Consider the following 14,690-nt stretch of genomic DNA (forward strand, 5'->3'; position numbering starts at 1 on the left):
TCTTAACTCAACATGTCTGATTAGACAGACTTGAACCATACTCAGCACTTCAAATACACCAGGTGCTACTTCATTCTCAGACGGATATGTTTATAGTTTCATTGCGTTTAACGAGCGTCTGATAACAGCGAACAAATAGAACAAGTCCTTTTTCGCTCACTAGGTCGTATACTAGAATTCATAATAGTTGTAATCGCACCCACTTCACTCTGGCATGTTTATGACGTTCAACGACCTAGGACCTCCACAAAATGAAACGCGTCCTTTAGTCGCCAAATTGAAAGACTAGTTTAAAAGCTTATTGACAAATGATATATACCCGTAAAAATAGAGATTATTGTATAAGAATACCATTCAGTTTATTTTCGACTGCAGCAGGTAGGTAGTGACGTGTACCATTCTCTTCACGCAATTAAAATAAAAATATATTGATAAAATAGAAACAGGTTATGCATAATTCAGTGTGCAAAAAATGGTAAGACAAATAAAAGACAAACAACACACTAAAATATATATTACATGCTTTTTAGCTCTACTTTTCAAGTTGTGCCAATATACCTTAATTCTTCAGTTGGTCGCACTTTTTAAATCTTATACTACGGCACAAGTAACCATTTGACATAGTATTGGAATCTAGGTCAAAATTACACACGCGGCAAAGTTACCCAGTGTCACATTAAACCTGTTAGTGTATAGGTAAAAGAAGTTGGGGTGGATGTAGGCCGGTGATATACAGAATGCAAAGAAAAAACGATGTCCCGTATCTGCCATTGTTTCTGAGGTCATGTTGTCTGTTGATGTAAATGTCGCGTCGCGCGATCAAGATATGGCAATGTGCCAACCCGCCATTTCATACTTGTCTATTAGACGTCGTACATATAAAAAATACTAAACACGACGAGAGGTCACAGTCCGACGTGAGTTAATATTTATTTGATAACAGGTTCACTGAACAACCAGCGTAACATCGGCTACTTAATAAACACACAGATGTTGATAGAATCTATTATTACGAAAACTCTGCCATTATGTTTAATTGTCCATTAATTAAGTTCCCATTGTGATGAAGTAGTTAGTCAACTGTTGTCATGGCAACTGCATGAATATTTTATTTTAAGCGAAAGGTCATAGAGTCGAGATGACGAAACGCATCGACCACATGTTTCAGTAACTGTAAGCGTGGGATCGCTGTATTCAACGCCGCCGTGTTGGTATGTCATAGGTGAGTCGTTCGTTGTTGCCGTGTGTTTGATAACAGTTTTAACAAGACCGAGAGGCAGCTAAGGGTATATTTTGTGACTGACGTGTCAACGTTTGCGTGTGCGGACTAGTTAATGCCCCAGAGACATCGTTCGACCAAAGGAATACAATATGTCTCATTCAGACATCTATGCAGTGTGGGTTTACTGAACTCAGTACTCGGGGTTTTATTTACAGCCAGGATATGGGCTCTGTCGTGTGATCTGTGAGCCGCCATTTTGTTGTTTTGAGGAGAGTTTCGATTAGCAATACGTGTCTGCCAACAATATTGTGAAGTGTACGCACATTTCTCACCGGAGCCGTCTCATATACAAACATGGCGACAGAAAATGGAACATCCCAACGTGATGCCCTGAATCATGATCAGTTTATACCGACTTCCTCAGAATGTCAGTCTGCTAGTCTTTTCAACGAAAAAGACGGAGATATTTATCTTTACATCGACAGTACACCGTACTACGCACATAAAAGAGTACTTTCAGAAGTAAGTACTGTATTTCGTGATCTTTTCAAAGAAGATGTTGATAAGAACGGACAGACTGGGGACGGCGATGCCATGCTTCAGTTGACAGAAAGTGACGAGTGTCTTGTTGTCTTTCCGGTGTTCCTAAGATCATTTTATTACGGCGCAAAATCCGTAGAGCTAAGTACAGACAACGTCATCCCCCTGTTAATTTTGTCGATAAAGTATAAAGTTGAACCCCTGTGGATAAGATGTCTGGATTGGATGAGGAAATACATCAACGATAGAAAAGGTGAACTGAATATTGTTATTGACTGGACGTTACATGGATATATGAGGTGTGCACCTGAATCACAAATACAACAACTGCAACAAGAATGTGCGAATGTTGTAAAATCCAACATGGACGACGTTTCCGAGAAGTGGGTCAATCTTCCGTTAGACTGTATCCTGACTTTGCTGGAAACAGACGACTTACAAGTTGTTGACGAGCATGCTCTCTACAATGCCGTCGAAAAGTGGTTTCTTGCCAAATATCAGGAGCATGCGCAGACGGATATTCTACAAAAAATTCTGCCACTTGTTAGATTTGATGAGATGTCACCCAGTCAGCTGTCGTCAATTAAAGATCAGTCGGTTCTTTATTCAACCCATGAAACGACTTTCGCTGACTATATTGAAGGGGAACGCGAAGTTTCCCTCCAAAATGGCAATATCACACGTCAAAAGTTCACTACAAGGGAGAAAGGACGCCTGTCAAAACCGGGGAAGTATACTAAAAGTTCAGCAAATCACCAACAATGGACAGAAAACAGCGACAATTCTGAAAATCGGGACGAAGAGAGTAAAATTATGACAGGTGAATTTAGATATAGTAGTGATGGAATAGTGTATGTCGAACACACCAATGGGACATTAGAGAAGACATCAAGTCCAACGATGGTAGATCCTAATTATGATATCACATACATGAAAGTTGACGAGGGAAGCCATCTTACTATGACTGACAGGGAACTAGGCGGGAATTCCGCTGATGCGAACGTATCGCCGAGTAACCTTGACACCTCCGATATCAGGACAGGTAATGGAACACCCCTCGAAGCATTGTCTACTGATAATATACCTCATAAACTGCCTGTAAATAGAGCACTGCCGTTCTCTATCACTTTGGACAAGTCGTTATCGAGATCCAGTTCTGGTTCTGGTTCTGACTCATTCATGTTTGACTCGGTCAAAGATAATAGTGAACAGTTTGAAACTGAACCAGCTGACGAACTTGACTCATTTCTTCTGAACTCAGAGAGATGTGAACCGAGCAATAATCAAATAATCGAACACGAAACCAGTAAGGATGAAAATGGCGGTAACCACATACCAACAACAACAACAGCAGCAACAACAACAACAACAACAGTAGCAACAACAGACCAATCGAACTTTATCCAGAAAGAAATATCAACTTTAACACCACAGGATAAAATAAACTTAGATAGTAGAAATCTTGACGATCCGAGTGACAGAAGTGGCCATCCAGGAGATGAAAACAAAACGTCGGTTTTTCAAAAAGAGGAAAGGGTCTCTGTGTTTGATGGAAAGAACAGCAGTGGTTTAATTAGTTTTATGACAATGGAGAAAACAGAAGAACGGAATACAGACATGACAAATGAAACAGGGGCGAAATATTCAGATTCACTGGAGAAAACACGCATCATGAATACAACAGTCGAATCAGCACATGTTGTCATAGGAACGAACAATATTAATGAGAGGTATCTAAAAGATAATAGTGTGGAGAATGATAGCGGTATAACCACATACACCAATATACTTTATCGTGGCAGCAACGATCATAGAGAACTGCAATCCATTGATAATGTTGCCATAGTTACTGGTGAGGAGACGAACGTGTTGAATTCACGAAGAGAAACGGGAAAGCCAAACCAGAAGTTGCGAATTGAGAGCGATGCGTTGAAATCGCTGCAAGGTTGTTATTCCGATGAAGGAAGTTCATTCGACAAACAAAACAAATTTTCACGAAAAGGAGATAATGTAGCAATGCAAGAACAAATCATAAATTGTGAGGATGGTGGTATTATCATTACTGATCAGTTAGATTCACAACTTGGGAATCAGTTATCAAACAGTGGTGCCGTCTCTCAAAACGCTACAGCCGAAATAAGAAAGGAAGACCAATGGACCTCTGAAGAAATGGGAGAGGAAGACATTCTTGAAAAACGTACAGTACATGAAATGCATACACAACAAAACTTAGAAGCAGCTATGATAGTGGAGTTACCTCCCATTAACAACGTTACCAATGTGGTCTGTGATCACTTTGCTACTGAAAACTTGGACAAACACTCAAACACAGTAACTGGACGATATAGTTTTCCTGAAACTGAAAAAGTAGTCACACAAGATAATGTTGATTCGTCGTCCGAACCACTAAGTAGTTTACCCAGCATTCTCAAAATTTCAGAGACTGAACCTAGCACTGTAATCAAAACACCATATTCGGAAGATGACGAAATAGAAGGGATGCTTCATTCAGATGAGTACTCAAAAGCCATGTTTGTCTTGCAAAGTCTTTCAAAGGATAAACTCGACAATATTGATTTAAATCAAGACATAGACTATGACAGTGAAACTGTTTTAAAGAGTACAGGAAAGGAAATTGATGGCGTAGTAACTATGGGAGATACAGAAACGGAAATGGATGCTGATGAGCTACTGCATGCTGTATATTTATCAACGCAAGACCAGCTAGTGAGACATGATCCTGTGTCTGTGTGTTCGGGAGATAGTGCAGACCGCGAGTTTGAAGATGACAGCAGTGGACCAGTTTCTGTACTGACCACACAAACAGCAGCAGAAGCTAACAACGACGAAGCTAATCAAGAAAAACATAACTATGCAATAGTTTCAAAGAATATAGGTTCTGATGACAATGAACTTCGCAAAGAGAAAAACAGTACAACTTTTGATAAACTTTGGATGGGAGAAGAAAATCGCTCTGGTGATAATATAACATTACAAATATTTGAACAACCGGCAGCAGTACTTGAACCTGACGACCAGACAAACAATAACGTTCCTTTAGACAGTGATGCAAGGTTGGAACATGAAAGACAACACATTCACGAAGAGAGTGTTGAAGATGACGTCAGTAAAGGGGCGAGAAATGAGCCAATTCGGTTTGATAATCATGACAGCGAATCGTCACAATGGCAGCGAAAATTAAAAATGCAAACGCTTGCCCCTGTTGATATTCCACCAGAGACTGACATGAATCAGCAACACAAAACAACAGACAGCGAGAACAATCCGGATGACGTCAACCACAAAGTCCACACTATAACATCAGATAACGCGAAATTACAGGAAAATCGCCCGATAACATACCCAATTATTGATGGACAGTCAGAAGTGATCAATGTCATTGACACAGACGTAAAGGTATGCTTGCCAGTTTCAACTTTGGATGGGTTATCAAACATAGATCCTAACAATGAAAGTAACGATGAAGAGAAGATGTCGTGCGCAACACTTGATGCTGATGACATTGAAGAAGACATGTGTCCGAAAGAAGACATTTACAAGTACAATACTAATCAAGATAAACACGACTGTGCAATGACTCCTAGGGTGGATGCAAGTACTAATACAGATTTGACCGTTTACACTGATTCTGAGATGATTTCGAAACACTTTAAATTGGATACTGAAAACCAGGGAAACAATAAAACTGATGTGAATGATGAAGGCGACATTGTGGCTGAAATAGAAAACGAAAATACAGGCAAACAAACAGTTCTTAAAACTTCAGCAAATACTAGGAATGATGTCCAACTAGTTGATAGTGAAAGCCAATGTGAAATCGAACGTAGTGGAGATAGTACTGTGATTATAACACGTGATGGAAATGTTCAAAACTATGATCAAAATGACAAGGGTTTACAATGCGATTTACAAGACATTATGCATACAAGTGCCATTACGAGTACATATTCTAAAACGACAGAGGACAACGTTAACGACGACGACGACGACGACGACGAGAACCACTTTATCGCTGACAACATCAGATGTACTTCTACAGATGAAGTTTTTGAAAAGACAAGCCTCTACGTCGAAACCACAGACAAGGCAGTTGATGCTAACGGACGAGTTACTCGAAAAGACAGTTCCACCACTACACGTGAAAACGTTGCCACGGAAACTAACTTTCGTTCAATTAGCACAGACAAAGTGTTTGCTGTGTTGGATATGCTAGACAACGATAGGGTCGTGTCAGAAATCCAAAAAGATTCCAAGCAGACGATGACGGACCCTGAAGTTGTCATGACAACTAAAACAACCATGGTGTGTCAAGATTGTCTCGCTGCAAGACAAGAGGAGGTGCAAAATAAATTTGGCAATGGTGGAATAAAGTCCACGGATGTGATCAGAACCATATCAGAATTTCAATTGAGGAAGAGCGTACCTGTATACAAAGTGAAGGAGGCTGCAAAACGATCTGGAAATATACCGTTTTTACATGGTAAACTTGATATCGGTGTTCATCCTCCAATTATCGAAACACATCCTTGTAGCAGTTCTCCTACCAAGGTCAAGGACTTTCATTTTCACCCGCAGCTACCACTGATTAAAGAAAGTGTAGTTGATGACTCTAATAACCAATATAATGATGCAGAAGTTGCAGATATTACTGAACATGCCCCTTTCTTCAAACGGATATCAGAAAGTAGTTCTCCCGGGGGTGATGTCAATAATCTTCCTGACAGTAACGGTGAATATGTCGATCTTGAGAAAGATGTTACCTTTCAAGAAGACACCCTCCTCGCAAAAAAATCGGACAAGACAGTACAAGATAAGAGGCACAGCATCGAATCGGAATACCCAGCAATATTCGAAGATTCTGATGAATTTGAATCCCAAGAAAGTTCTACACCCACTGAAGACATCTATTCGCATGAAGACCAGCGTGGTGATAATTTTGTACAAATCTACGATTCTGAGGGGGTGATTGAATTTCTCACACCAATCGCCGAGGAAACTGACGAATGCGATTTGGACGAGTCTGGAAGTGAGGACAGCATGGAGAATGATCAGGATGAAACAAGTTCAAATGAGCTACAAGAGAAGTTGGCAGATCCTGATGACGAAAAGCATACAGCAATATATGAGAACACTACCAAGACGTCAATCTTGAATGAAGGATTCCACACTGAACACGACTTGACCGGAACTGGTTCTAATTGTACTAATTCTCCACAATTAGACGATAGCAGCAAAGTCGTACATAGTGGAAATACATTAGGTGAAGACGCAGTAAAATTGAACTTGGGTGACCTTGAAAAAATTTCGATATCAGAAACTAGGAGCAAGGAACAATCTGAAGAAGTTAATACTAGTGTTTCGGATACTATAGAGAATGTGTCGTCGCTACAATCAGAAGTGGTCGATGCTTCCGACTATTTGACAGGACTATCACCATCTTACAAAAATCAAAACGAAAGCGAAGAATCAAAGGATAATAACATTATGGCGGGAGAGAGCGAATTGTGTGAAGCAGACGACGTCTTTGCAGGGAAAACTGACTTGACAGCAGTTGTGTTTAAATGGACTGACAGTGGACGTTTTGTTGCTATTGCTGGTGAATTTAACCATTGGAAGGCAGAATCAATGACATATGATGACAGGTAAATTGACTTTATGTTTCCTAAAACTGCAATGAAAGTTATTAAAGCTGCTAAAAGGCAATTGCTTGAATCAGTTTAGATAATCACAATGGATGCAAGTAAAGCGTCCTAAAACATTCCAAGTGTGGCTGGAACCAAACATCAACACTAAAACTTGTGTGATCTTACATTTTGAAAAAAAAAATATTGAGGCGCCTTTTCAAGTTTTTTTGACTGTTAATTTTAGACCTGGCAATATAGAGACTTGTTGATCCACTATTCCATTCATTTTCAGTGGAAGAATCTGATCAACAAGATTAGTAACCCTGTATGTCCTTAATATTCTATCCAAAAACTAATAGTAGCAGTAGATTTTGGATAACGCTATATGTTTGGACCCAATTTCTTCCCAAGTCTTGAATTTTAGTCAACGTCTGTTACAATTATATAGATATTGAGAGACTTTGGGTGGGGTCACAGTTAGGGGTTACAGTTGGGGTTTAAATGTTTCAATTATCTGGTAATGTAGGTGGGTGTAACCCAATCTATGACTAGTCTTTTGTTTTATTTTGAAATTAACTTTATGATAAAAGGTTTTTAGTTCATTGCCTCATTGCCAGATGAAGACGGCTGTTAGTCGTCAAAATATTGGAAGACCCTGATATTTTGTTGATTGATGAAATTAAGTTTTGTTGAGAATTCAAGACAGTGAATGAAACTATTTGAACATAAAAGGTTGTATTTTTAACTGCTGATACTAGTAATTATCAGTTGTATCTCGTCATTTCTAAATCAATTTATGTGCTAATATAATGACATGCAAGAAATATTCTACTTATTCTAACAGTCAAATCAGAAAATATGCATCTGAATCATATTTTCAAATTACTGTGAACTACAAAATTTCATTTTTGATATTATATTTTTGTAACTTTACTTTCAATTTACAGAAGGCTATTATGATCTTTAGGAGTAATAAACACACAAACAAACAACAATCAATCAATCAATCAATCAATCAACCAACAAATAAACAGTTCTGTTGATTTAGAAAGCTTATTGCAAGCAACTATTCCAGTTAAAAATAACTATAAGTGAGATTTCATTTTTATATTACAATCTAAAGAAATCAATGTATATTGAAAGAAATGTTGTCCCAGTTACTGTTAAGTTACATTCATATTTTGTAAAAATCTTTTAATAATTTACAAGTGTTTATTCATTATTATCGATTGCTTTGTATCAAAACCGAGCACATCTGTGTGTATTACATACTGGATTAATCATAGCACATTTAATTGTCCATCAGTATATCCCAAACATATAGTAACAGTAGATTTTGAATAACCATTTTTGCATCTAATTTCTTCCAAAGTCTTGAATTATTTAATTTCTTCCAAAGTCTTGAATTATCAGTTCAAGTGAGGATTTAGGAGAGATAACCAGATGTGTGGCAGAACAAGAAAAGTTAGTCTAGAACAAAAAAATGACCCAAGGCTTATTCAATCTTTACAACAAAACACCAGTAATTAATATAAGAACACGTGCTTAATTAGTATTGAAAACACAACTTCTGCAGTGAGGTCACCCCTATCCTTAAGCATTGCCCATGTTAAGTCTATGGAAAATTGGTTTCAAATAGAAATCTTCACTATTATCCACTTTTATGGGATTGAATTCAATACGTCTTTAAATACCATTGAACGTATATGCAGGCACATACAATGTTTTTGTTGTACCTAGCCAGTCTTTATTTGTGTAACTCTATTATTTAGACAATTGTGGGGAGTTTATTTTAATGTCAGTGCTAAGAGCGAACGATTGATACATTTGAAAGGGCTTAGCTTACGTGTGTACCTTTTCACAACAATTGTTTACAGTGGTTGAATATTAACTAGGTGTAGTGTTTTGTTTGTGTGATCAGACAGAAACATAGTTTACTACGCTCCATTGCCTTCTGACTAAAGGACAAGAAACGTACGATTTAGTGTTCTGAGCAATAATGACAGTAGTCAAAGGTCAAAGCTCGCGGAGTAAAATATTACCATGTAGCCTCACAGCAAGGGTAGAAGTTAGTGGCTAAAAAACGAGATGGCATTTGAAAAGTGCATTACATTGGTTGATAAATTGAACAAATGTTTGACAATGAATATTGAACTGTGGTAAAGAATTCACCATAGTTTCTATTCCTATCTTTCTGGTATGCCATTGCCTTTTGTAAGGGTATATTTACTCGTACTGTGTACTGCGAAACGTTTGATAAAAATTGATTTCGTGATGACATCCATATAGAGAAAATTAAGTTGAAACGAAAAACCCAGAGGCAATCATACTGATGTACCACTCCCTTTAGACCTATTGTGCACTACGAAGCAGATATTGATCGGTGAACAGTGCGATGTGTGTGGGAGGGTAGATAGGGTTAAAATCCAGAGTCCAGTGAATACATAAAAAATCTAATTAAATACCGAATGGCAATTGTACTGGTATGTCACTGCCAAAAACGTATATTTACCTGCTATGCACTAGGAAACATTTGTTGACTAAGTAAACATTATGAAGGTATGGTGTGTGTATATGTATGTATGTATGTATGTATGTATGTATGTATGTATGTATGTATGTATGTATGTATGTATGTATGTATGTATGTGTGTGTGTGTGTGTGTGTTGGTGGGCAGTCAACCCACGCTGATGAAAATTAATTCAATTAAACGCATAATAGCATATTAAAGTGTGATAGGGACATTGAAAAGGTTCAGATCACAAGTATATCGAACTAAAAATACAAATGAATGAATTGAATAAAGGAGAGAAACAACACCAATGCCTGGGGCTCATTACTTGACAAGTTTGTAAAGTTCAACAAGGTCATCGGTTTACGTGTAAATGCCAGTCAATCAATAAGTACACAAAGGGTATTACAAAGATGTAGGTATTTACATTATACTCTGACCCGTATATGTTCTATCTCAGATCACTAGAAGATGGTCCGAGGTTCTATTACATGTAACCCAGTCTAACAGTCATTTTAGAATTATTATAGCAGAGCTTTCAAAATTTCCAATCTCTTTCTTATAAACGACAACACGTAAATGTGATATGAGGTGGGATGCCACTGAGACAGTTCACTGGTGTGTCTTCTTATCATGCATAACTAATGATCCAACACTCATCGGAGGTGCAGTTTTGTCAGACCTATATATCACGATAATGTTTTGTTTTAAAATGTACCTGGTGTGTTGCAACGTTGGTAATTCATTTGATCAGCCAAACTGATCAATATTTTTGGTCATTTAAAAATGTTATTTCTATTCAAGCAGTCTCATTAATATGCACGGTCGCATTATCATGTAAACATCATGATACAGTGAGGACAACAGAAAGACAAAAGTGTTTGGAGGAATGTAAACTTAGATATTAAGAAGCCTTTTATGGGGGGGGGGAGGATGGACAGAAAGAAACAGAGTCATACACTGAGAAAATGCAATTTTAGTTCAAAATTTGAATTGTGTTGCTCACAAAACATGAACAATCGAATTCCGCTTTACTGTTTAAATGTATATATATGTCTATGCAAAATTCTAAGCCCGTTCATTAAAAAAAGGAGAAAGGAAACGTATGTGTACATGACAGTTGATCTTGAGTATTTTAGATAACTAATCCAGACCATTACCATACAACCATGGAGGAATATACTTCGATGCTTCAACACAGGCGTTTTCTATGCATTGACATCACCAAATTCCAACTTCACCCAATCATGCATTATATCAATTTCTTTACTCAGGGAAAAGTGTTTCTTGAAAGAATACGATCTTGGAGATGGGGAACACCAGTATAAATATGTTGTCGACGGGAGATGGCGACTGAAGTCAGACGAGGTAAGATACCGTTCAACTGAACTGACCCCAGTCATGTCTGTCCTAGATAGCTTAGACTATAAACCAAATACCGATTTCAATACGTTCACTGACGCATTTCCTGCGGGTATGGGTTAACAATGGGTTCTTTATTTCGTGTTCATACACATCTTGTGTAGTCGAGTACTGTACATCTAAGGCACCTCTTTCAGTCTTTATATTATGGCTGTCTTGTATGGTATCTGTGTTACGCCTGACCATGGATGTAGGTCCGGATCCTTCCTACCTCCATGGCCTGGCTGACATTGGTCAGTAGTACTGATCAAGTCTATGTGTGTATGTATGTATGTATGTATGTATGTATGTATGTATGTATGTATGTATGTATGTATGTATGTATGTATGTATGTATGTATGTGTGTGTGTGTGTGTGTGTGTGTGTGTGCGTGCGTGCGTGTATGCATGGATGTATGTATGTATGTATGTATGTATGTATGTATGTATGTATGTATGTATGCATGCATGCATGAATGCATGCATGCATGCATGCATGCATGTATGTATGTATGCATGTATGTATGTATGTAAGTATGTATGTAAGTATGTATGTATGTGTGCATGTATGTGTGTATGTATGTATGTATGTATGTATGTATGCATGTATGTATGTATGTATGTATGTATGTATGTATGTATGGATGGATGGATGGATGGATGGATGGATGGATGGATGGATGGATGGATGTATGTATGGATGGATGTATGTACATCGTTTTCCTATCATCACATTCAAGTTGTAACCATGATATCGACCGTGCCTTTGGTCCCTTATAGTGTCATGTCTACGGTAGACCAGTGTCTGTGTAAATTATAAGGCATCAGAGTTACTGACAACCGTTGTATTAATATGCTAGACACGTGTAGACAATCAACTACAGATCTTTATTACCATAGAGGGTTAATTCGGTCACATCGGCTCTGTATGTGTCTTGTACACTTTGACCTCATTGCCTGTACACAAACTTTGTAACAGTTCACGAACTCTGCCTGATCTGGTTCCATGGGAAATTTCACACTAAGTGTGCCACTTTTAAATGAGAGGACAATACATCGATTATTACGAAGTACAAGTCATAAATACAACCTCTACTTTAGAACTTTTACAGTTTACCAAAAATAAAGAGGCGAGTATTTACGAGCTAAGAATATGTATGAGTGTGTGTGTGTGTGTGTGTGTGTGTGTGTGTGTGTGTGTGTATGTATGTATGTATGTATGTATGTATGTATGTATGTATGTATGTATGTATGTTTCAAATGTACAATTACTTCAATGCCATACGATATCCAACATGTCGAAAAAGGGTAGTTTATCTTCATTTTTTTATCGTACGTATCCCAGTATACTCCAACACATTTTAGTTTAGTAAATATTTGAGTGTATTTGTTTGTAGAAAGTATTGCAAACTATGTTAAGAAATGCACAGAACTATATACCAAGGATGACTCAATAGGAGAAGTTTATAAACTATGTTAGATATACATGTAGTGATTCCCAAATAGTGTTCAATTCCTCTATAGTGACATTGACAGATAATGCTGAATATAATTCTCAATCTATTCTCTTTTCCAGGGGGACATACAGGGCCCGTTTGGACCAAATCACGTGGTTCGAATTAAAGACGGCAAGAGATTGGGTGACGATATCAAGTGCGACGACGATGAATACTAATACAACACTACAGTTAGATGGTTATTATATTCGACATCCTCGTCAACGCATGCGCTCAAGACTACGGATTTGTTATTTACACGTACGGAAACGCGATACACGATGCTGCAGAACTGGTTGACAAACGAAGGGATTCTTTGCCTCAACAAAACTTGGCTGAATTCCTTTCTATATTTAGTTTGATATGTACTACAGAGACTTGATTTCTTTGTCATTTAAATTTATGCAAATTATGTGAATTTACAAATATGGTTCGTAAATAAGTCTTTTCTATACTAACTCCTAGTTCGTGTAAAACGCGTTTGATAAACTTATTCTAATATTGATATTACATATCTTATCTTTAGTGGGTAGTGGTAGAGGTCTGTTTCAAAGAAAACAATCTTGCACGGAAGCTGTCAGAATATTGAACGTTGTTTTTATTAGATACAACTATCATACCATGTTTTACCTCATGAAAGCGAATGTCGAAGTTTTATTTTAGTAGTAAATGTTTAGACACAGATCGTTGCAGATTACTCTTCACCCTCTCTGTTTCATACAGTCACTTGGACACCCATAAGAAATGACACACACTACACTTTAAGATAGCAATATTCCAAAAAATACAGTTTCTTGCTACATTTTGTCTAAATGAAATTGGCTAATATGCCATCATGCAGACATGACATCAAATGAACATGAAGAACAGATGTCACCCTCCGCTTACAGTACAAACGAATAAAAAAAATGGCGCCTGCGTGGCTGGGTCTATTTCTATTGGTTGATTTGAGTCAGACTAAATGTAACAAGAAATTGTATTCATTCGCTTTTGCTTTATTAGTCTAGAGTACACAGTTTCTTATTGGTTTCTTTGTGATTGTAGCAAAAAGGACAGTGAACAGTAACCTTCAACGCACTGTAATATTGTTTTGTAGATTTGAGTTGGAGTACTTAGTATGTTTCCACTCTAAAGTGTAGACCATTCGACATACTATAGGGATTTAATTCGATATTTTGATAATATCGAGTTATTGTTAGATTCATAAATTTCATTTGTGTAAATTTTCTAGTTACAATTTAAAGGCAATTGAAGTATGACTAAACGTTTCACTTAAATTGGTAGGGAATGTATATATCTTTTATTATTCAGCAGAATTGCCAATATATATATATATTTGTGTGTATATTTACTACTATGATTACAAGTTATTGACTTCAGTTTCAGCTTGGCACGAGACTATTGTTATAAGTTATCAATTTAGAAAAACAACAACAGATCATGCCGAAATACTAATACAAATACATACATACATACATACATACATACATACATACATACATGCATACACACATACATACATACATACATACATGCATACATGCATGCATGCATACATACATACATACATACATACATACATACATACATACATACATACATATATCCATGCATGCATGCATACATACATACATACATACATACATACATACATACATACATACATGCATGCATGCATGCATGCATACATACATACATACATACATATATACATGCATGCATACATACATACATGCATGCATACATACATACATACATGCATACATACATACATACATACATACATACATAATCCATACATGCATGCATGCATACATACATACATACATACATAAAGACAGACAGACATACATACATACACCCACACATATGT

At 37.2% G+C, this 14,690-nt stretch overlaps 1 protein-coding gene across 1 annotated transcript; it reads left to right on the forward strand.

The window, feature by feature from the left end:
* The first annotated feature begins 1,148 nt into the window (after window positions 1-1,148).
* LOC144440168 (uncharacterized) lies at window positions 1,149-14,296 on the forward strand. Its single transcript, XM_078129447.1, has 3 exons — window positions 1,149-7,425; window positions 11,195-11,288; window positions 12,898-14,296. The coding sequence occupies exons 1-3, from the start codon at window positions 1,577-1,579 to the stop codon at window positions 12,994-12,996; spliced, it is 6,042 nt and encodes a 2,013-aa protein (XP_077985573.1). The 5' UTR covers window positions 1,149-1,576; the 3' UTR covers window positions 12,997-14,296.
* The last annotated feature ends 394 nt before the right edge of the window (window positions 14,297-14,690 follow it).

The sequence above is a fragment of the Glandiceps talaboti genome, chromosome 9, assembly GCF_964340395.1.
Source record: "Glandiceps talaboti chromosome 9, keGlaTala1.1, whole genome shotgun sequence".
Lineage (NCBI taxonomy): Eukaryota > Metazoa > Hemichordata > Enteropneusta > Spengelidae > Glandiceps > Glandiceps talaboti.

Coding starts and splice junctions, on each gene's coding strand:
- LOC144440168 (XM_078129447.1), top strand. CDS start 1,577: ATGGCGACAGAAAATGGAACATCCCAACGTGATGCCCTGAATCATGAT. Junction 7,426..11,194: donor TCAATGACATATGATGACAG/GTAAATTGACTT, acceptor TTCTTTACTCAG/GGAAAAGTGTTTCTTGAAAG. Junction 11,289..12,897: donor GGCGACTGAAGTCAGACGAG/GTAAGATACCGT, acceptor TCTCTTTTCCAG/GGGGACATACAGGGCCCGTT.